At 38.7% G+C, this 24,161-nt stretch overlaps 1 protein-coding gene across 2 annotated transcripts in view; it reads right to left on the reverse strand.

Moving 5' to 3' along the window:
* The window catches only part of LOC105676334 (protein abrupt), a 93,044-nt gene that overhangs the window by 28,852 nt on the left and 40,031 nt on the right, over nt 1-24,161 (reverse strand). Inside the window, exons 4-8 of one of the 2 annotated variants that reach the window (XM_012374120.2) lie at nt 13,373-13,609; nt 12,776-12,970; nt 12,455-12,638; nt 11,591-11,650; nt 1,851-10,715 (exon numbers count right to left, since the gene is read on the reverse strand). In XM_012374120.2, coding sequence (XP_012229543.2) covers nt 9,946-10,715; nt 11,591-11,650; nt 12,455-12,638; nt 12,776-12,970; nt 13,373-13,609 — 1,446 coding nt within the window. In that variant the 3' untranslated portion in view covers nt 1,851-9,945. Of the gene's footprint in view, nt 1-1,850; nt 10,716-11,590; nt 11,651-12,454; nt 12,639-12,775; nt 12,971-13,372; nt 13,610-24,161 lie in introns of those variants that run through there. The other variant, XM_012374119.2, reaches the window with a different exon arrangement.

Below are 24,161 nucleotides of genomic sequence, written 5' to 3' on the forward strand. Positions count from 1 at the left end.
GACGCGCGTGTGTTAAGACGCGAGTGCGCGCGTTCCAGGCACGTTAGAAGGAAATAAAGGGTGGATTTACGTATTCGGAGTGAATTTCGCCTCGGGAGATTGCCGACGAGAATCGCGTGGGATAACCGAAACTTTGTAAAAGGTTTTGAACGCAAGGCATCGGAAAGCGCATAAAATAAAATGCCCTGAAAAAAGTTTGTAAAAAATACAAATCAGTTAACGTTACGAGGAAACGTTGAAAAAAAAATATTTGGATATCATCTTAACGCAAAGCTGTTCGTCGATATTACTGTAAAAGAAATTATCTGCAATGGACGCATCAATCATTTGAGAAACTGTACGCGTCTACAAATACGTCACGATTGCCTGGTTCCCGGTCAAACTCATAAAAAGAAACTCGAGCCGTATCGGCGACTGTCGAAGGGAATTGTATCTATGGCGCGCGTGACATGCGTGCGTTAAGCCGCAGTGCGTGAGACTCGAGCGCATTAAGAAAAAAAAAAAAGAAAGTAGAGGGTGAATTGACGTAGTTGGAATGACTTTGGTCCGCGAAGGGAGCAGTGACGGATGGGGGAGGGGGGAGGCGGGGGGTTTAGGAGTAGGCGTTTGGGCAATCGGAGGTACGACCGAAGAAGCTTAGGGTGGTTGGCGGCGGCGGCGATGGTGGCGGCCGCGGCGGCGACTGTGGTGGTGGTTGAGTGGTGGCGAGGGGTAGGTGCCGGGGGCAAGTGAGGGCAGATCAATGCGGACATGTGCGGGAAATTGCACAGGGATCGATCCCAGGACCCTCGGGGGAAGCGCGGCCTCTGTGTTTTTCTCTCTATCACTCCCTCTCCCGCTATCCTACCCTCTCTGCCTCCGTCTGCTCTGTCTCTCATTTCGCTTCTCTCCGCCTCTCTGGTCTCCTAACCCTCTCTCTTCTTCTCCTCGCTCTTTCACGCGGATTCTATCTCGCTCTTTCGTGAAATGCCTCCCTGACGTAGCACCAGGCGCGTCGCTTACTAATACCGCTGATGATCCTTTAGCGATCGACAATTCTCAATTTTTATATGTTTTTTTCGATACCCTTTTGCTTGGCTAGACGAAAGAGAGAACTTGAATATGAGAGTTCACGTATAAATTTAGATTCGTCAAACTGATCTATTATATTTTATGATTCCATTTGAAGCAAAAATTGCAAACAATTCTGAAAGTTTATATAGTCTTTGGCAGGATTGACATTATTATGTTTAAGAAGATCAATAATAATGATAAGTAACCAAGATCAAATCTAAGGTAAATAGAATAAGAAAAATAAAATTTAAATTTGTCTTTCGATTTTTGTCAAATTTTTCCACAAAACTCCTTGTTTTTCGAGGCTTTAGAAAAATCCGTTTTCAACGTTCAAACATTTTTGACCTTTGAAAAAATTCCATCCGATTTACAATATACTCAATGGGTAATTTAAATAAGTTTTAAAGTTTAATTTGAAAATTTGTCGGCTTCTTTCAGTTTCCGTCCGAATAACAAAACGTCCGACAGTCTACAAAAACTAAAACTTTTAGTTTTTACGGAACAAAATAGTTGAAGAGTGAACGGTTTTAAATCTGAAAATGCGTAAAAACGTAATAAAAATGTATTGCACCGAGAGATATACAATAAAAAAAAAAAAAAAAGGGAAGAATTTGACCATGCATTAAACATTTTACTTATTCACAAGACACGTAATATAATTTTTGTGCGAAAGAAAAAGGGTTACACGCCAGAGGAAGGCATAGATATTTGTTACTATTTGTTACGAACAGGTAGAAATCCGTTTACAAGAACATCATAAACAACTTCAACCCTCGCTTCGGCAAGCGTTGGGTTACTTTTGTTCTTTTTTTTTCTTTTTACTGACAGTCGTCAAAATTATTATCCTCAAAGGGTTTCGAGCGGACCTTTCTGTTAAACGAGAACTTCCTGTAAATCTCAGTTTCTGAATATATGCGTCATTAGAAAGCGACGATTGTCTAGGCACGCCTTGTCTTATCCGCAAATTTTACCATCGCGATCAGTCTAGTAGAAGTAGCACCGTAAATTTCTCACGAATGCAGCATTCGTACGCCTCAACTTGAAGATTGATTAAGCCCGTCGCAGCCGCGCCACGCAAGGTTTATTAAAGACGTGACCCGACATAAAGGATCCTTGTCCTCGGTCCTATCTATTCCCCCCACTCGCTTTTCTTCTATGACCACATTGATTTTCCACAGTACTCCACCCTCAATTCACATCATCCCCGTCTCCTCCGCCCTTCCATCCGTTAATTTTCCCTTCGCAAACTCTTCTCCGCGAGAGAGATAGAGAGAGAGAGAGAGAAAGAGAGAATGCCGAACGAGGTACAAACTAGTACCCGCTGGACGGGCATCCAAGCCTTCGTTTCACGGCGTCTTCTTATCAATGCCCGACGTCGCGCTGGAGGCCGTGCAGTCGCTGTTTACTCGCGAGTAATCCGGGAACGAGAGCTCGGCACCGAGTGCTCGAAAGCTTTGCAAGTTTGATTGAATCCTAGTAGTAAGAGCGCCGCCGGCATCGGAAAATGGACAAGTTGCTAGCTTCGAAGTTCGTCTTTCACGGACCCCGTTTTTTGTTTTCCCCGCGAAAGTTGTCGCGCGTGTCGTGAACGGAGCCGTTTCGGTTGGTGCAATCGGCCGTAACTTTTGCGTTTCGAAACGAAAAGATTGTTCGCAAATCTTTTTGTGAACTAATCGCGGAAAATCTTGCATTGCAATTACGTTCATATTTTCCAAATTTAAACCAAATAATTTTATATAAAAGCGAATTAAATTCTTCGCATTGTGCCGTTTCATTTAACATTTTATTAGTTATATTAGCTATCTTTTATGTAATATCATATTTTATTATTCAAATATTGGATTATACAGAAAAGTTGGAGAAGTATGTTCATCGTAATTATAATACAATTTGTCCCTCGTAATCATCGTTGCAGGCATTATTTTTTGACGCAAAAATATCCGTTTATTGTTGTCAATTTGTTTAAGAGCTCGTGCTTTTTTTCTGGTAAAAGCATATTTGAGCTCATCCTCGTTGATGAGATTTCGCCTTTGATGTCTGCCGTTTTTATTGCGTTAAGTGGATTTCGGAGGTAATTTTTTTTCGGCCGGCGGCGCAACGTTTGCCGCGCTATTGCAACGTTCATAAAATACGTTCTCGTTTTTCGTTCATATCGACGAGAATCGATAGGACAGTGAGATTAAAGTCGAGTACCCGTAACGATGATTTCGGACGCGTGGCGCAAATATAAAGGCACTATATTTTTCTCTGCCGTTTGTTATTTCTCTGTCGATCCATCAAGTTTGTGCAATATTTTCTAAAGTTTTATTGCGAATTATTGCGAAATCAAAGACAAGAATTGAATTTTCATGAAACGTAATAAACTATTGCAATATATGTTCTTTATATCATCGTTTTAGCCACGTCTTGCAAATATTTTGGGATAATGTATTTAGATTGGCGAGACATGTGCCACATACAAAAAATAGTCATTTGCCGAATAATGTCAAAACTAATACGATAAGAGAGAGAAGAAAGTTCCAAAAGGGAATTGTAATTGTCATTTACCGGGAAGACGTAATAATACATGATGAACCATTCTTCGAATCGCTCTTACTACTCGTGCGGGATAACAGCACGTGGATCTTACGAAGGCGGAGAAAAGGGGCGCTTGGGACATTAAGAAGGCAAGAGACGAAATGGGCGACGGGATAAGGTCAAATGGAGAAGGATACCAAAGGACAGACAGACAAAAAAAAGCGGAGATGGCTGAAGGGAAACAACACGTGACACCGTGCATTCGTCTCGTTGCTCTGCTTATCGCGCAAGAAGCTCATTTTTATCCTTCCCGCGATATCCTCCAGCATTCTCCGCCCACTTCGTGGACCGCCTATGTGTGTTTCTATCTGCTATCCCTAACCCCTGAAATATATCTAATGGAATCGCCACTCCCAAAAGTAGGCTACTACATCCAATCTCGTCTCATTTCCGGATCTTTTTCTCTCGTACAGATTTTTGTTTTGAAACTGCGATTTTCATTTCAAACAATTTGATTGCGTCATTAGCCTGCGCGTCTCCACTTTAAGCCTCTTCAATCTTTAAAACACGAAATTTTGAATGGAGGTAAAGAAAAATCGCGAACGTATTTATTTTTAGAATGTAAAAATAACATTTACCATAGAAAAATAATAACGTTAGACTAAATTTGCTCTATTATTGAAATCAGAGATTCAGTTAGAGTTAGGATTAATTGGAAAAATAATTGATAAATATTTCAAAAATTGAAAAAGGAGAATATGTACACCAACAAAAATATATTTTTGCATATACTGCGCAATACAAACTCTCTCTTGAAAAAAAATGGGATGTTACTTGATGTTTACATCGATTTTTTTTCTTTAAAGTTCTTTTTCTCTTTTCTCCCGCATCCGGTTCGAATGGATGTCCGGGGAATGCGAGTGGTCAGCAAAAATTAAGGACGAAGAAAAGGAAAAGAAAATCTTTTCTACGTTCCTCCATCCATATGTTGCGCGGCTGTGACGTACGTGTACACACACGGCAGCATAAATAAAATTGCCAGTGAACTCACATGATTGCTATGTGTTTGTTTCGTCACCATGAAATCTACTTAGGACCCTTTTTCCCGTTACGTCACACGTGTCGAATAATATCGCGCAGGATGTCGAGTAGCAATGGTCAAACAGTAGTAAAACTACGGCATTTTTTGCGGGGAGAAAGCCTGGTGGAGATGATAAGAATCTGACCAGACCCGGTAGAAACGAAGTTATCCGAATCGGATCCGGGTGATAGATGACTCTAATCTGCCGAGAGTGCGCGATCGAGAGCCGACCTTGCAGCGAAGAACATGGATTCGTAGTAGGCTACTAGAATTCAGCGCGAGAAATCGAGATAAGGAGCAACGCAAAAAGAACATAAGTCACGCTGACACGTAATTTCGGTGGCCGGAATGATAGGTGTAATTGTCTCCGATGTCACAGCCAAGCTGAGAACGTATGTTCTTGGAACTTTTAAATCGCAAATCAAAATAAATTCTCTGAGATTTTAAATTCAATTTTCGAGATTGGGTCACGTAGATATTTAAATAGCACGGTAGCTAAGACAGTTTTTTGATTAAAGGTAATGAATTAAAAAATTTCAAATTATTAATAAGACTTTAATTGTGTAGGAAAAATTAATAGATATATGCATGTAAAAAATTAGAATAATAAATAATACGAAAAAAAAGAACAATAAAATTAATATTTAAATTAAAATAAATTTAATTAATATTTAATATTTAAATTTAATTAATATTTAAATTAAAATAAATAAAACTAATATTAAATAAAATTTGACTAGAAAGTACCTCGTAATTTAATTAAATTAGCGCAATATTATAATATAAATATTAAATTAATATAAATATTACATTTTTTTAGCAAAATTAAAATCAATATATTGTTTCTTTTTGTCAATTTTATCATAAATATCAACTTAGTGTTTTTTGATTCATACATTATATAGTTTTGCTCAACTGTGGTTTTCCTACGAGCCATTGACTCGGAAGAATTGCAATTTGATCGAAACGCACAACCCCGGAAAAATATTATAACCTCCGGCTAAATCTCAGCAAGAATTTTTCGTCAAGATAGCGCGTGTAATATTTGGACAACACCCGAGGAAATTGTCGTTACTGCTATTCGACGAATATTCAATCATATTCGTTTGCCAAAAGAATGTTTAATTTTCATACAGTAACCAGAGCACTACATGAGCACCAATAAGCACCAAATGTAGTACATGTTTAGGGCACTACAGGCCTTAGACACATGTCGCGACCAGATTTCAGAGATGGCAAGAATTTTTCTAATTTAGAAAATAATAATAATATAAATATTAGTAAAAATAAATCTGTTTTATTGTGGATTTTCTGGAAAAGTTTTACATACCTAGAAAAGAAATTATTATTTTATTACTTAATGATTTTTTTTTTCCTAATTTGAATTCTCTTTTTAAAAACCACTAAATGTGCGCTTATAAGCGGTAAAAAATAAAGTCTAAACTTTACACAAATTTCTAAAAATAATACACATACAATCGATCATCTTAGAAATCAATTTTGCAATTGAAACATAAATTGCACTCGAGTTTTGTAACAATAAGCGGAAAGGAGGAACAAATGAGAGACAATTACGTTATCCTCGCGAAAGTGCAGTTTGATCGAAACCATTATACGAGTCTCATCTCTCTAAGATTCATAAATTACCGCATCACTTTCAAAGTACGCAAAAGCATCAGTAAATGGCGTTCATCAATCACAACCGCAAGAGTCATGCGGGTGATGGCGCAGCTTCGCAGCTGATCCCATCGTATCGGTTCTTCCCGCATCGAGCTTCGTGTCACTGGGTTACCACGCGTCTCGGGACGGAAGTAAATCCCATCCCCAGCCGCACCCGAATCGAGCAGAGTACCGGTGAGTGCTTTTAGACGAGACCACACTCGTAAGCGACGGAGCTTTACGCCGACGGCACAAAATAAGGAGAACACGACGAAATGGGTTAGGGGGAGGAGAGGAAAGAGGAGGGGGGGAGGGTGGTCGAAGAAGAACGTGCGCGGATAAAAGAGGACAGGCAGGGAAGAAGAAGTGAGCCGAGGGTTTGCTGAGAACAAATGCGAAGCTCTGCCTCCATTTACGGGGGGGTTGCGAGCGTCAAGCACGAGACACGAGATGGAAGAAATTCGTGGAAACACCGCGGAATTGGATAAGCCGGCGGGGTTTGTTTTGTCAGGGGTTCGCAACGAGGGTAAACGCGACCGCGGCATCGCGTGGTCGATGGTCATAGGCCCAGCCATCGCGTGTCACGACAGACTTCCTCCCGCTCGCTCGCCGGCTCGTTCGCTCGCCGCGGTTCGTCCGGCCGCGGAAATCGGCAATCTGCTAACCCGAGACAGGCACTCGCGCTGTTAACAAGCGCCGCCAGATCGATGGATTGAAATGGCTCCCTGCTAGTTAAATTAATATTCCCTCGGAATGCTTACTTTTCACGAATGACTAAATTACCCCCACGCGCGACTTCCCGCCGCTTGCCTCTTCTAGGAAATCATATCCGCCGTTCAACGACTGCGTCGTTATAAATTGATTTAAAACCACGACGTTGTTTAATAGAAATAACTAAAATTTTACATATGTGAAAGTGATCTGTCGTACTCAAAGTCCAACACATAGAGCAAAGTAAATATAATCGCTTTTATCTATTGAACGTAAAAATTGCATGAACTCTTTTTCTCACAGCCAAAAATAAACTATTGATAGGTTCTCTTATCAAAAATTAAAAAAAAAGTCTAAAGATATCATAATTATTTTTAGCATTATTGCGTTTTCGAAAGTGTAAGAAATTCCACGGCCAGATTTCACTTTGCCAGATATCATCATCTTGCGATATAAAAAAAAAAAAAAAATCATCTATCTTATTTTCCGTCATAACGAAAATACGGAAAGAGACGGATTCTTTACGCGAAGTATCAAGAGAAGACCGACGGCGATCGAAAGCTCGACAATGGAATTGCGATTATCGTCCGAGCAGGGTTGCTTGCCCTCATCAAATCCTGTATACGCAAGAGCGAATCGAATGGTATGGAACACGACGAGAGACAGGGAGAGGCAACGGCGAAGGAAAAAGGGAATGGGATGGTGAGGGGCGGGACTGGCACTGGGTGGAGAAGCAAGACAGAGTTAGAGAGGAACGAGCGGGAGGTACTAGGTGCTGTTTGTTGAATCCTCGAGATCAATACGACGTACCCTATCTCTTTCTCCCGCGTAATATTACGAACGATAGCGTGCGTGACACACGTATATGTTTTCATGCTCCCGATACGCGTCACGAGATGAAGTGATGCTGCGTCGATTAATTCTGGACTTTTTTCTTCGTGAAAATGTTTGTCAATTTCTGTTCTTCTTGTTAGAAGCGGAGAAAAATTACGACATACAAAACGCGTAATTGCTTGTCTCAATTATGATATACTCGTGTCATGAGGTTGCAATTAATATTGCAACTCTATTTCCAATAACTTTGCAAAAGATTCTATTCACGCAAGTTTCAATGTAGAAACTTGGTGACATTTAAAAATCGATTGTCTTTATTTATATATATATATATATATATATATATATATATATATATATATATATATATTTGTTATATATATATAATATTTGTTATATATATAATTTTTTAAAAACGCGTTTCTGTTACGTGTGTGTTTGATTGACATTTTTATAGAAATTTTCATCTCAATTCCCGCCAACTCTTATCAATATATATTTGATATATAAAAGTTCGGAAGCTCTTAGGAAAGAAGCGATGCGAGGAAGACGAAATTAATCACGAGCATAGATCCTCAAGGTGTGGGAGTTCGTATCTCTGGCACCTATTTCTACGTAATCCCTCATTCCGCCTAACTCTCCCATGAAGACCGATTCTGTAAAGAATGAATACACCGTGACAGGATGGCTTCACGACGCCAGTCCGCCTTTCAAGAAACGGAAAGCCGGTCATGCTACTTTACTTATCGCGCTAGTTATATCGCAAAGAATTTTACGCGAAAGTCCTCGCGGAGCTTTTTCCAGCTCTGTTTCTCTCACGCTCTTTCCCGTATTTCCTCTCCCGACCAATCGAGGAGGCCTGCTTATCGTCGCCGCGAAGGGCGAACTGCGCACTGCGGTATGGGACGAAAATAGGTCGACCAATTCTCGTACCAGCACCCTCTTTCGCTTCCACCTTACCTATCGACACCTCCGCACCCTTATCCGAGCTCTAATAAAAAACGAATATCTGCGAGTGAGCTTCGATCGTTTAGGCGCGGCCTTTTCGACGCATATTCAGGGTCAAATTTAACCGCAATTGATGCGCTGAGAGAGAGGTGGAATGTGTAATCGAATTATTCGAGGTGTTACGCTAATAATTAATGCTTTTGATACAATAAACATGTAAATATGAATTTGCAACAATTTTGTAATTTTCCCGATTACGCGTATTTGGTTGTCTAATTTTGAAGATATTAATACTATTAAATATGAAGAAATTTAGTACATATTTTTAATAAATTAAAAATTCACAAATAAGTACTAAATTTCAATGATTCATTAATTTAATAACCGTAACAACAAAATTTTAATTTATTAAATTCTTTTTGTATAACTAAACTAGTTTGCAAGAAGCAAACAAAAAAGTAGTTTGCAACTTTAGATATTCAGTCATTTTGCAGTCTTTGTTAAATATAAATTTTTTAAGAAATTTTTTTCATTTTTATAAGAAAATATTGTAAAAAGAATTTAAGTAAAAATTAAAACAATCAGAGCCAGCCTTCGTATAAGCTCTTTGACAAAATTCGACTTCGCCAGTCGAAGAGAGTAAATGAGCTATGAGATCATCTTGAAACTAAAACATAAAATAATACTTAACGTATTTCCTATCTTGTATAATATTGCATGTACATTCATTTAGATACCATTGTCAAAATAGCTAACATTATAGCCTATGTTACGTTATAGCCTACGCACCTCTCTCCAGCGCATCGTAGAAAGAAATTCTATACATATATATACACTCACACATCGGCACCTGCAATTACCGTAAGTGTCAACTCACTTCCGCTAAGAGACGCAAGCACATGTTCTCATCTTTGATGCGCGAAAATACACGCACAGTGCATTCGTATGTTCCGAGAAATAGAAATTAGCTCAAAAGCGTTGCCTCTATCAGTGTCTTTTTTTTTTTTATCACGTCATCCGGAGGCATTAGCAAATGATTTTGTTGCACGTCGCCCAAAAAAGTGTTCTCCACATTCTTCGTATACATGTTACAACCACGTTAGTTATAACCACGAGGCTTTTTACTTCGTTTGATTTACGGATCACTGTTTATCTTCGGCGGACCACCTGTCCGCCACGGAATACTGTTGAGACTGTTGCTGGGCCGCAGAAACCTGAGAAGCAGACTGCAATGCTTGCGGTTGCGTCTGCACGTGAGCCATCTGATACAGGGTGTAGCTTTTTCGTTTTCTGATGCCGTGCATGGAAAGCAGGTGGATCTGCAGGTACTGCTTGGTTTTGAATTGTTTGTTGCACACGTGACACGAGATGTACTCGGTCTGCACGGTGTGAACGTTGACGATGTGCTGCTTCAGGTTGGAATTGTTCGAGTATATCTTGCCGCATTCGGGACACTTGGGTTTACCGCTGTGATTTGCGTTATCGATTTGCTGATGGAACCGCCTCTGGGTTTGCTGGTGAAGCATCGCTATACTTTCGATCTTGTCTTTCGCGCAGGACTGTAGCATCAGATTCAGCTGATCGTTCTTCGTGCTCTGCTGGAGGCCATGGAGATTGTTCTGCAGCTTCTGATGCATCATCGTCAGCTGCTCAGTGTTCAGGCTGTTGAGGGAGTTGAGGGCATTGAGGGTGTGTTGCTGCGACGACTGTTGGCTGGTGGCATGGTGGTGATGATGCTGATGATGATGATGCTGAAGCAGGACCGAGAGATCCTGCCCCTTCGAGTTGTTGTGACCCACGCCGCCGCTCTGGTAGCTTTCGGACCCGGCGTGCTCGTTCCTCGTGGAGGACGCGCCGGGCAGCCAACCGGAACTCGAGCTTGAACCGTCTCCTCCAGAGGGCTGCCACCGCCCTGGAACCACCAGCCAATGTCAGTCCTCAGCCAACCTCGTACGATCCCTTAAACACTATTCTTTTTTTTTTGCCTCTCGCCAGCCCTTTCTTATGCTCTCATTTTCGACCTTCTTTTTTTTTCTGAAAGTGATTTTCCAGGTTTCAAAGATAACTCAACAATTTTCACTCGGTCCCTCCCCCAACGAGCTTCTCTCTAAAACTAGGATCGAATTCGATCCTTTGTGCGAGTTAACATGACAATTGGTCCTGGCGCTCTTGTGCGCCCTATTCTATTCACCTCTTCTTCGTCATCACCTTCTTATACCGCAGTTTTTGTTTCCGACTCTTACTCGAGCTGTCGAATTTCTCTAACCGATTGAGATAGTTACATCGATAGATGCAAATTATTAAGAGTTTTTTAGTTTTACAATTTGATTAGATGATCCTGAAGACTTTGTGAATGTGGCAAATAACGACGCGAACCGATTTCACACTCGCAAAATTTCCCTCGGCAATAACGATGCGAAAATGAGTCTCATGTCGCAGAAGTGAATATGAAGATAAAGATGAAGAATACGACGTGAAACTCGTTTTCAAATCGAACAGTGACTGTGCGTGATTGTGAAAAAGGTTCGCGCCTTTGGCAAGTAAGGCACGCAATGACGAAAGCCATCGAAGAGAGCCGTCGAGATGCGACTCCCGTAAATACGCTGCTGCTCACGGTGTGATAAAAGGGGTAGATGGCAGGGAATGCAGGGTTGTGAGAGGTACGAGAGTTCTCATGCATTCAACGCAACAAGAGATCAGATTCTTAGGAAACGACGGAAGGAGACTAGTTTGGGCTTCGAGAACGTTTAAAGGGGTGAAATTGAATCGATGATGTAGCACACTTACCGTAACTTGGATCCTGATGTACAGGCGTGTGTATACCGGACGGTCCTGGCAAGTTTATTCCTGTAATTTGTAAATGAAACAACCCGTTAGATCTCGATATTTAAAAATTTATATATTTTTGAAACGTATATCATATTTGAACGCGAAAAACTTGAAAAGTGTAATATTTGTCGAGTTATGAGAGCGATTTTGTGTGCCATATACATATTAAAATATAATTAATTTATCGTTATTCAATAATTTATATAATACATCGCGAACCAAGTCGACTATTTTAACAGTAAAAATATAAATCATGAGATCTATATCGCTCAATTGACTATGGCACAGGTAAACAAAATTAAATTATGTTAATAATATGTTAGTTCGTCATATTTAATAATAGATGCATACTAACACATTTTCGCAAGTCAAGGAATACAATGAAATTATGTACACAAATGGAAATAATTGTAATTATTCATTAATTAATTTTAATTGAAGCCGTAATTAGTAATTAAGTCTGGTTAATTGCTAATTACGAAAGTAATTAGTAACTGACGAGAAATTAATTATTAATTACAAATGTAATTAGTAATTAAATGTGTCATTAATTAAAAAATTAATTTGCATCCTCTCGGCAAAATTGGAATTTCTTTGATCCATCATAAATTCAACTCTGCCTTTTCTAAATAACGAACTAGCAGTCGCTTGCACACGAAAATATCAATATAAATTGTACATTTCGAACAATTATTCTGCTTATGCCTCTCGATATTTAGTGTCAAATTAATTAAACAGTGTCAAAAAACTTCGTCAAACGTTAAATTACATTATGAAATTTTTATACGACGCAAAAACTTGTAGTAAATATCTTATAATCACCTTGAAGGCCCAACAATGCCGCGGGTATAACGTGATGGTTACTGTTGTTACGATGAACAGAATCTACAGGGTCATTTAAAATGTCGCTCGGCTCGGTCTTCACCGCGTTCAGGATGCTGTCGTTATTCGACATGTCATCGTCATTTTCCGACATAGAGTTCGAATCCTCGCAAGTCGACTGTGCCTGAAAATAAATAAAATATGCCCATACATTTGTGAAATGTATAGTCAGAGAGTAAACGTACAGCGTACACTTTACGAAATTTGAATTTATAATCTTCGAAAATTTGTTCCCACACAATAGGCTCCCTGCTCGCTTACCTGTACGTTGTTTGTGGGTGTCATGTGTATCGTAGGTCCGCCTTCAAGTGCCTGACCTAACAATGAGTCCTGAAGATCCGACTTTTCTTCCATATGATTCTGCGGGCTGCAACTTCTCGCTCGTTTTGGAGGCGGGCTATTATCGCTTTCATTGAGATCTCTACTGTTATCCTGCCAAGGATTACGCGGTGTTGCCTGGCCAAATTAAAGACAAGCCGAACAATAGTTCAGCGTTCATAAAAAAAGGAATAACGCAATCGTTCTTCATAATCCAATTTTAACGAATATTTAATAATTCAATAATCTCATTATATGAATAATCAGCAAAACTCCGGTTACTCATCCATTATTAAAACTTCTGCGTAATATTTGTCTAACGTCTATTATGAGTCGCGAAATTAAAAGCTAAAGGATGAAGCGGGAAATCCTAGCCGGGATTCCGCCTGTCACGGTAGCGGCGACGGCGTAGTGTTAAAAGCACATTAATTAAAATTCGTTTTAATTAAGGCTAAATTAATTAAAAGTTCGAAACCAGCCGTATAATTCGTATAATTAATTTTCCAACTTCCATATTAAACTGCCGTGGAGACAACTTACGGGCGCGCTAGCGTTGTTACTGATCGACGACGAGGAAGGTGGAATTTTCGCGCTGGAGGAACCTTTGTTGACGTCCGCTAGTCCTTTTACTTTAAGCATCTGCGCCGTCTTCAAGAACGCAGGCAGCTGCTCCTGACCCACGTTTACCTCCCCGTGATACATGAAGCGCAACAAGGACTCCATGTCCGACGATGCCACATCCTTTAGGATTACAATCGGATGCTGACATGGATTTGCCTGTACAAAATTAATATTTTTTCCTTTGAGTCTTTGTTTTCACATTATTGATTGACAAAGTACTAAAAGTCTTAATCGTAAGACAATGTGATAAATTCAAAATATAATAAAATATTCTAACATTATTTCATTTAAATATTAATTTTGATATTTGAAATCGTATGACGCTGTGCTATTTATAATAAATTACGCTGCTTATATATAATTTATCGAAAGTTGCAAAGCCAGCGTAAATTTTTTTTTTTCAAATAGCTTTTAACATGTTCGATTTCAGACTATTTAAAAAAAAGTCGTACGATACCGCTCGGTATTATTCATTCAATCGAGTGGTCAAACATGCAGCGCTGATTCAACACGGTTTGATATAAGATACGAGTGTCAAGTTAATCGCTGCTATTAATTATCAGCCCATCCCGGACAGCCGTTAGTACAGTTATTTCTTACGCGCGGCAATTATGAAAAGTATGCGCTCTAACGTTCGATCGATCAAGGTTATCGATTCATCAGGGAGCGCGTGATTTTTCTAATCGTAAATTCATACGAGCGAAGATCGAAAACCAGGAGAGATACATCGATCCTCTATCAGCGCGAGGTCAAAAGGTTCGACGGTAACGAATCCCCTCTCCTTCCCTCCGCAGAGCAGAACGTTTCTCACGTATACTGAAATCTAGCAAACCGTATGCACTTCGATATCCATCTCGGCAAAAAGAGAAATAATTCTTTTCAGACTAAACGATTCAGCATCGGTTAAAGGTTAAGAGGTGTATGAGGATTCTGATCGATGCTCGGCGAATCGATACCTCTTCCGAAGCGCTTAATCCCATCTACCGATGGACGCGCAGAGGGAGCTTGACGGCCGATTAATTTGTAACGATTTACAACCGAGATGCATATAATCAGCGTCGTTTAATCCACGTCGAAGCTGCCCCTCATCTCGTTGCACCGATTTGTACGTTAAAGAGCACATAAATCGTCCTTTTTTTTTTTTCTTTTTTTTCGCAATCGCGTATAGCAGAACAATTCGAAAAATGCGAACTCTGTGAGAGATAGAATACAGTTATGTATCGCAGATTATAGACATTTTACAGTAGTTCTTAATTACACAGGCGCATGTGTGAAAGACGCAGAAATAGTTGAATCATCGTGATGGACGTGAAACTTTAAATACTTAATTTGTGAAAATTTCGCTTCGGCTTAATCGACCGTCGCAGGATATATAAGGATAAGGAATTCTCTGGCAAGTGACGCCAAATGTGTCCGCCAGTGCTAAGAACGCCCTAGATGTCTTTTCGGCTTTTATCGGCGAATTGACCGAGTGAAATCGCTTTCCGCCGACGGTTAATTGCATCCGCGAATAGTCACGCTCGACGGCCAATTGATTCGTAACGACGATTTATAACCACGACGCGTATAATGATCGATACTCAATCTACGTCGGGATGTTCTCGTACCCCTCAGGCATCAATTCTTGCACCTGTCAGGCTGGCGAATTAACTCTTAATATTAAACGACCCTCGAAATCGTTAGACGGTGACAATCTATTCTGAACAAATGCAAAATTACTTTAAAGCACTTATAAAATTATCAGGCACTTTATAGTATTAGAAAGTCCCTGTGCTTGTATTTGCATATTGCAGCTCATATCTAGGAAATTCAATAATTACGCGTACATACAATTTCTGAACGAAAATCATCAATCAGAATTTCATATAAATAGTCATAAATATTTACTATTAATTAATTATTTATCTGCTTGTTATCAATTTATCTATGTACATAAATATCCATTTGCAATAATTAAATATCAAGCTAACGATTTGAAATCACCAACTTCTAAATGAGCTTCTACACATTCTTACGACACAGCAATGTAATAAAGACAATGTGCTCTCAGCTGAGATCTATGATAGTCTCAGTGAAGATTACATAGATGCGCTAATATCACGGTTTCTCTCGCGAAAAGACAACGAGAACAGTAAGTTGCTTCTTTTCATGCATTTAACGAAGGCGTTTCACGGAGATACATGCACGCCGTAGCGATGTTATATGCAGCGCCGGTGCTATTATCGACAGAGATATTAATTATAATTAATGAGTCTCACGGGGGTGGTTCGACTTTCCATGTATTTGCACACACCTGCACACACACACACACACACACACACTCACTCTCTCTCTCTCTCTTTCTCTCTCTGCATCGGCGAAGACTGAGACGCACAATGCCACAATCTCGACAAAGAGTCGTTCGATTATCGATGCTCCGAATTTAACGTAAAAACCGAGAAAGCTTGACGCTGTCACATGCAGGGACATTTATTATTGGCTAGTATCGACTTAATGTCTGTGCACGCGGCGCAGTGAGGTGCGGCGTTTCGATTTATTGAACTACAACGGAGGAATATCGCGTGTATGGTAGCGAAAAGTGCTTCTTGAGGGCAAGTTATGATACTATATTGCAAAGTGTTGGAAATAGTGCAGTCAAAAAGAAATATTAGTAAATTTAATTGATCTACTTACAGCATGTATTTATAATTTATATACATATGGACACGAGTTGGCATAATTGATTTTCACATTTTTATTCATAAGTTACTTTGAAATGGTAAATTATTAAATTTGATAAGGCTTTTCAATTATAGAATTAAAAAAAAAAAATGCTACAAAGTGTGTAATTACTTTTGATAGATAATTTATCCAGTAAATGTGATAAAACATGAAATTATATTTAATAGCGACCTTCTCCACAAAGTCCGCAGCGAATCAGTCAGTGTACAATGCAGTTTCGTAATTGGAGAAGTATATTTTATTAAATATCGATAATCGCTCTGCAATAAAAGTAAAACTATGCTGGTCGAGCTTTTTCATCCCGATAAAAAGTATGACTTAATCAATCGAACGCATTGAGATTCATCTCTCGACGGAGGCAATTTCTGCAGCGCGTAAAAGAGAAATATTTTTACCAATAATCTCGTGGTTAGCGCGGACTCTTCAATAATAATTATGCGCAAGAATAAACGAATAAAGGTTCCTGATTATAACGATAAAAAATATAGGAAAATCCGATGCGAGAGCGATGAAGCTGATCTCGTTGTTATAATATTTCGTTAGCTTTTATTGCAAAAAGAGTGAAAGATCGGTAAATAAAAGTAAACAAATCAATTTTTCTCTCAATCTGTTACCATTTCTACGTGGAAAACATTTTGGTTTCAAAATTTCAATGCTAACATTTATCTGAAGATCTACAAATTTTAAATGTGACACATGTACGATTCTTTATCAGCTTTATCGAGTGCTGAAAAGCTCGTTGATAGGAATAAGTCAAATAATTGAAGTAATGAAAATAATCACTGTCTGAAGGAATCGGCACACCTTTTAGAAATCTGTAGTGAAGAGAGACAAAGTGAAATAGAGAAGCAGGAGAAGAGAGAGACAATGAGTGGCGCGGGAAGGGCAGGGAAAGAGAACGTTGTGAACTCCTTTATCGCATTAACCAACTCAATTAACAACTTGGAGACGAGACACCATCCTCTCTAATTAGACCTAACGGGATTAAAACGGGTCAATAATTAATTGTATGATCGCGTGTGCGTCAGAGCAGAATAGGCGAATGATCAAAGAGTCCCCCCCTCCCCCTCCCGCCCCCCGATTAATTTCCGAGATATGTATCGATCTGCTTATCATGATTCCTCCCAGGCGAATAATACTTGCTCGGCTGCAACCTGTATGTGTATGCAAACGATATGTCGACATATTTGCTAATTGCACGTCGGATTATTGTCGCCTTGCAAAATACAGCCTCGTCAGAATTATATTTCATTCTATTATAATTACGCGTAGAGTATCGTACACAGAGTGTCAATGTAAGCTGACATTAAAGATCGTATTGTAGTATCGCATCGGTGTACTTGTTATCAAATGAAATCTAATTGATAAATTGCTCGCACACACTTCATCCAACGAACAATTTGTCTCAATCGTCAAAATAGTCGGCGGATAATGCAACATTTACCGATGTTACTCATATATTATGCTGTTTGCTCTCTCGGAATTCGATCCGCGCATTCGACGCGACATGTATCGATTCTACATTTGTAACGGAAGTCACGCAAATATTTTACATGTAAAAATGTAAACAAGGTGACGATGCATTTATTATTCAAATCTATTCCACGGCTCAGTAAGCGACTAGTTTTAACATTGCAATTTTTCGTGCACTGAGAAAATGATTTGCATGGCTCGATATGCGGGAAACTTCGCCCCGGTCTTACTAACAGCTTGTATGTGTGAAGCTGGCATATCATTTCGCGGAAACTCACAAATAATTAAGAGTTTTGACTTTATTTTTAATAGTTCTAGAGTTCCTGATAGTTTAAACAAATAGTTCTGGCCATTAAATCAACGAAAATGCCTCAGGACAAACTGAGACGCCAACTTCACGCAGCGTCTCACTTTGTCCTACGACATTTTCCTTGTCAATAATTGTTGGAAATTAAAAGATTTATAGTTCTACAAGAGTTCTAAGAAGAGTTCTGCCTTTTAAAAGCAAAAAAATATCAATAAAGATAAAATAAGAACAAGCAAATCCTTATATCTATAGATATACAGATGAGACGCCGGCCTATTTTCAAGAGTTCTGTTTATTCCAAATCAGTTTTCGTATAGTTCTGGACATGCACAATGCCTTTCCAAGGAGTTCTGATAGTTACAACAATTAGAACTTTTTAAAAAAATATATTTTGCCCAAAAAACGTATTTTTTCAGTTATAAAGGTGAGACGCTAGTCGATTTTCAAGAGTTCTGTTTATTCCAACTTAGCTCTCGTATAGTTCTGGGCATGCACAATGCCTTTCCAAAAAGTTCTGATAGTTACAACAATTAGAAATTAAAAAAAAAATTATTTTGTTCGAATAACGTATCTTTTCGAGTATAAAGGTGAGACGCTGGTCGTATTTCGATAGTTCTATCGATTTTAAATGACATTTTGCGTCAGGCTGTAATCACTTTTCATTTCTATGAAGAGTTCTATGCGTTATTAGAATGATAATTAAATAAATTAGATCTTTTGAAGCGCTGGACGTATAAATACCGAGCTATCGAGGTGAAACGTTGATTGTTTTTCTACAACGTCATGGATTAAAAAATTTTTATTTTACTGTGTAAGTATATTGTTTTAAATGTCCACGCCGTGATTCTGGATTATGCTAAGAACAAGATAAGTACATTTAAAACAATACACTTTCACACAATAAAATAAAAATTTCAAAATCCATGACGTAGAATAATGATCAGTCTCACCTTGATAGCTCAATATATATACGTCCAGCGTCTCGAGAGATCTAATTTGTTTAATCAACATTCTAATAACTTTTACGCATAGAACTCTTCGTAGAACTCGAGAGACCTAACTTGTTTAATCAACATTCTAATAACTTTTACGCATAGAACTTTTCGTAGAAATAAAAAGTGATTACAAACTGACACGAAATGTCACTTGAAATCGATAGAATTATCGACATACGACCAGCGTCTGACCTTTATAATCGAAAAAATACGCTTTTCAGGCAAAATAATTTTTTTAAAAAAAGGTCTAATTGTTGTAACCATTAGAACTCTTTGGAAAGACATTGTGCATGCCCAGAACTATACAAGAGCTAAGTTGAAATAAGCAGAACTCTTGAAAAACGACCAACGTCTCACTTTTATACCTGAAAAAACACGTTTTTCGGGTAAAATAATTTTTTTTTACTTTTTAATTGTTGTAACCATCAGAACTCTTTGGAAAGACATTGTGCATGCCCAGAACTATACGAGATCTAAGTTGGAATAAACAGAACTCTTGAAAATCGACCAGCGTCTCACCTTTATACCTAAAAAAATACGTTTTTCGGGCAAAATAATTTTTTAAAAAAAGTTCTAATTGTTGTAACTATCAGAACTCTTTGGAAAGACATTGTGCATGCCCAGAACTATATGAGAGTTAAGTTGGAATAAACAGAACTCTTGAAAATCGACCAGCGTCTCACTTTTATATTTGAAAAAACACGTTTTTCGGATAAAATAATTTTTTTTTTTAATTTCTAATTGTTGTAACCATCAGAACTCTTTGGAAAGACATTGTGCATGCCCAGAACTATACGAGATCTAAGCTGGAATAAACAGAACTCTTGAAAATCGACCAGCGTCTCACCTTTATACCTAAAAAAATACGTTTTTCGGGCAAAATAATTTTTTAAAAAAAGTTCTAATTGTTGTAACTATCAGAACTCTTTGGAAAGACATTGTGCATGCCCAGAACTATATGAGAGTTAAGTTGGAATAAACAGAACTCTTGAAAATCGACCAGCGTCTCACTTTTATATTTGAAAAAACACGTTTTTCGGATAAAATAATTTTTTTTTTTAATTTCTAATTGTTGTAACCATCAGAACTCTTTGGAAAGACATTGTGCATGCCCAGAACTATACGAGAGCTAAGTTGGAATAAACAGAACTCTTGAAAATAAGCCGGCGTCTCATCTGTATATCTATAGATATAAGGATTTGCTTGTTCTTATTTGATCTTTATTGATATTTTTTTGCTTTTAGAAGGCAAAACTCTTCTTAGAACTCTTGTAGAACTATAAATCTTTTAATTTCCAACAATTATTGATAAGGAAAATGTCGTAGGACAAAGTGAGACGCTGTGTGAAGTTGGCGTCTCAGTTTGTCCTGAGGCATTTTCGTTGGTTTAATGGCCGGAACTATTTGTTTAAACTATCAGGAACTCTAGAACTATTAAAAATAAAGTCAGAACTCTTAATTATTCGTGAGTTTCCGCGAAATGATACGCCAGCTTCACACACACTATCAGCTTCGTGCGTGCACACGCGTGCATGCGCGATTTTTCCTCGAATCAGCGCGTTCGCGTATCACGAGCGTTTCTCTATCATAATTATCCAGCCGCTTGTGAGAGAGTATAATTCAGCGGAATCCAGAGCGTCCGCTTTCTAAAATCCGTAAAGCGGCGGCAGCGCGGCGGAAGATCGTGGCGGGCGATTAAGATTCGACCGCGTGATCGAGCGGCACCGATAATTGATTAGTGGAAATACAGAAGGGGGCATGCGTGAGAGACAATGAAAGGGGCAGCGGAGATTAACGATACGCTGTAGAAAACGAGTGTGTCGCAAGACTCGCTGTAGCGCTGAGCTCCTTAACTCCTTCGGACATGGTGTTCATTATAACGGGCTATGTATCTTTTTTATTTGTAATAGCCGAACATCTATTCTCCGAGACACTTGGTTGTTCCAGTTTACAGATATGTCGTGATTTATAGTTTGGATTATTTAGCACGACCTGCACATTTAAGCGAAATAACGGACGGAAAAAAAGACAAATTATCTTGGTAATTCGCACCAAAAGTTAGCAATTTAGATAAAAAAATTTTATTTAAAAAAAAGATGTGAATGGGAAAAAATCATGTAATTTAAAATATACAAAGTGTAATAAAAATAATTATTTTCTGTTGTTCTAAATGAGATTTCAATTAATTCCATTGAAAAAAAATTCTTTACAACATTTTAATTGTCTGTAGCTATGGAAATAATTCGTGAAAAACTCTTTATTCTCTTTCTTTTAATATTAGTGTGCCAATGTAAAAATCGCTGAAATTAATTTTGGAATTAAATGTTAAAACAATTAACAGAAAAAAATTGCATTATTTAATTTTTTACAAAACTCTAAATTATTCCGGAAGAGAGGATAGTTTTAAAATGCACACGAATAGAAAGACAAAGGCGTCGTACAATTTACAGTATGCGCATTACAAAGAACGCTGAGTGTCACGAACACCGCGCATAATCGCGTATAACGACTATACATCGCGATATCGCATGTGCGAGAAGCACCCTAACTAAACCGTAAGTAGAAAAGTAGATACGATTGCATGGTTTCTGATCCGGTTATGCGGCATGCACGCCAGCAGTCGTGGCTTCGCAAAACATATCGTCGGCATCACGTACACGCATAAGTAGCGATGGGTTCGACGCTCGTTTACGGAAGATCGATATGCGGGGCAAGCGCGCATCATCGATCATTGAGAATACCATTGCGCGCAATAGCGTGCACGCTGTGCAATAGAGCTTTAGCCGGTTGGAAATTCAGCTTTTACCAAATGCAAAATTAATGCTACCGTGCTCCATTTGAACGGAAAATTGCTAAAATTATTTGAATATGAGGATCGAATTATATTTGCAATATATTTGATCGCGACTGAAACTTCCGAGGCTGTTGAGATTCGACATGATTTAAACAGTTATAATATTACAGTTTCTCCGATATATATTGAATCTTTAATAAATATATTTCATTCGACAGTTATTTTTATGAGCTTATTAGATAATAAGATTTGTTAGCTAGATTAGATTTATATTAGCTAATAAGCTCACGAAAATAACAACCGAATAAGCTTACAATTAGTATTTTAATATCATTTCCGTTTGTGGTGAGTAACGCAAGTAATACAGTTAGCCAACAATAGCCTAGTCTTGTTACGAAGAAAACAACTCTCTCTCTTTCATTATTTGTGAATATTCATTTAAATCAATTACTTTTTTGCGCATTTCAATATTAAAATATTCCGATATTTTCATATTTTAATATTTCGGGACTTATAATTCGTTTGTTTGGACACTAAAAATGATTGTCGATTCGAATCTATTACTTCAAAGAAATCTACATACGTAAGTACACAGACACACATGTCTTATGCGTGTGCGCTTCTCTTATCTGCTTATCTCGATGTCTGATGTTTCACTGACGCACGTATTAAACTTTCCTCGCATTATCCAGCCAATTCGCGAGATAATAGCGGCATGGATATCGATCAAACCTCGCACATAGTTACCGACTTCCTACTTTTTTTCTCAATGCTGCCAACATTAACTAGGTAACAGCAAAGCGATAAATTAAATTCACATGATACGATGGCAGATAATGGGATTAATCGTTTGACTGTCAACTATCGAGATTGATAATCCATCGAAATTTTGTTGACTGCGTTAGGCGGATTTGTTGCCTTCCATCCACGCGCGCGTGTCAAAATAAATATATCTATATTGTATGTATATGCAGTTTAACATAACGTGTATTTACCATGAATATTATATCTTGCATTTATTCGACAAACGTTTGTTTGACTATCGGCATTAGAATGGAAAATAACGAGGACGGCGGGTCGAAAATAATACATTATGCGCCGTGTAATTTTATTTCTTTTTTAACAGTCAAGTTTTAAAATTTATAACGTTAATTTACATTTATGATTTATTAAACTCATTTAATTTTGCCCTTATAAAATTATAAAGAATCGTTCATCGTTTCCAATTTCCTTCGAGTCGTAAACGACAGTATCAGTGCTATTGTACAATTATGCCAATCAGACATTAATGAACCATTGCGTCTGTGCTTACCGATAGCATCACTCGCCGCAGCATCGCCATTGCGAAATATTCCATTCGCGAGATAACGATGTAATAATCGTCATCGTCGCGACGCTTACCGGCCTTCTCGTTATTGATTCACCGTGGATTCTGGATCGCGACGCCGTGTCGCCGGAGCGAACATCGGGGGAGAAGACAATAAATGTGCATCGTGCGCACTTCTCCAGCATCGCCTTTTCCAGGCAGCCGTAGTAGGAATGCGCGCACGTACAACGACGCACTTCCGTTGATAAAAATACACGCGGTATAATGCGTCTCGGTACACGCGTCGACATTTCGCTTCGTGGTACGAGCACGGAAAGTGAACAGGACACCGAAAGCCGAGGCGTGTTCGTCTTTGTCGCGCGTGGAAAAAAAAAAAGATTGCTGCGCGACGATGTTCCGCGCGTAATCCCGCGTAATTATGTGCATGCAGAAAAGGTAATGCTTCGCAAGAGGAAGAAATTAGAATTGAACGAACGCGGACGTTGAGAGTCCGCAATTTTATTTTCGAATATTCCAGATTGAGAAATTTTGCTTATAATTAAAAAAAAAAGAAGTAAGGTGTTTCAGACAATTTGAACAGCGAATATGACTCTTTCGAGTCAAGATTTTGCTGAGATATGCAATTTCAGATAGAAGCTATTTATTTAACGTCGATGCATCGTTTGACTATTTTAACATAATGCAAGAGATACTGTTCATGTTTCTATTAGCAGAACGCAGCAGAATGCACGCGGCAGCAATATAAATGAAGCATAATTTCACAGATACGCCGTCGCGCCGTGTAACGCCTCTCTCTGTACGATGTTGATTTCGCTGCGTCGCGCTCCGACAGAAAGACGGAGCGCATATACGCGCACACGCAGCACAATTATATACCGGCGATAATTTGCTGGCCACATGTGCGCCGCTTAGGCGCGTGACATTAAGCGTAATGCGAGTACATCCGCGCGCACTAACGAAAAACGAGAATACCGGCTAGCGAGCGCGTCGCGAATTAATGGATCTTCTTCCCACGGATAAACATCTTGCATTCGTAATGCATTCCTGCCAACAAATAGCTTTGACGCGATCGGAAAGGAAAAGCGTGGCACA

This window comes from Linepithema humile, chromosome 3 (genome assembly GCF_040581485.1).
Source record: "Linepithema humile isolate Giens D197 chromosome 3, Lhum_UNIL_v1.0, whole genome shotgun sequence".
Classification (NCBI taxonomy): domain Eukaryota; kingdom Metazoa; phylum Arthropoda; class Insecta; order Hymenoptera; family Formicidae; genus Linepithema; species Linepithema humile.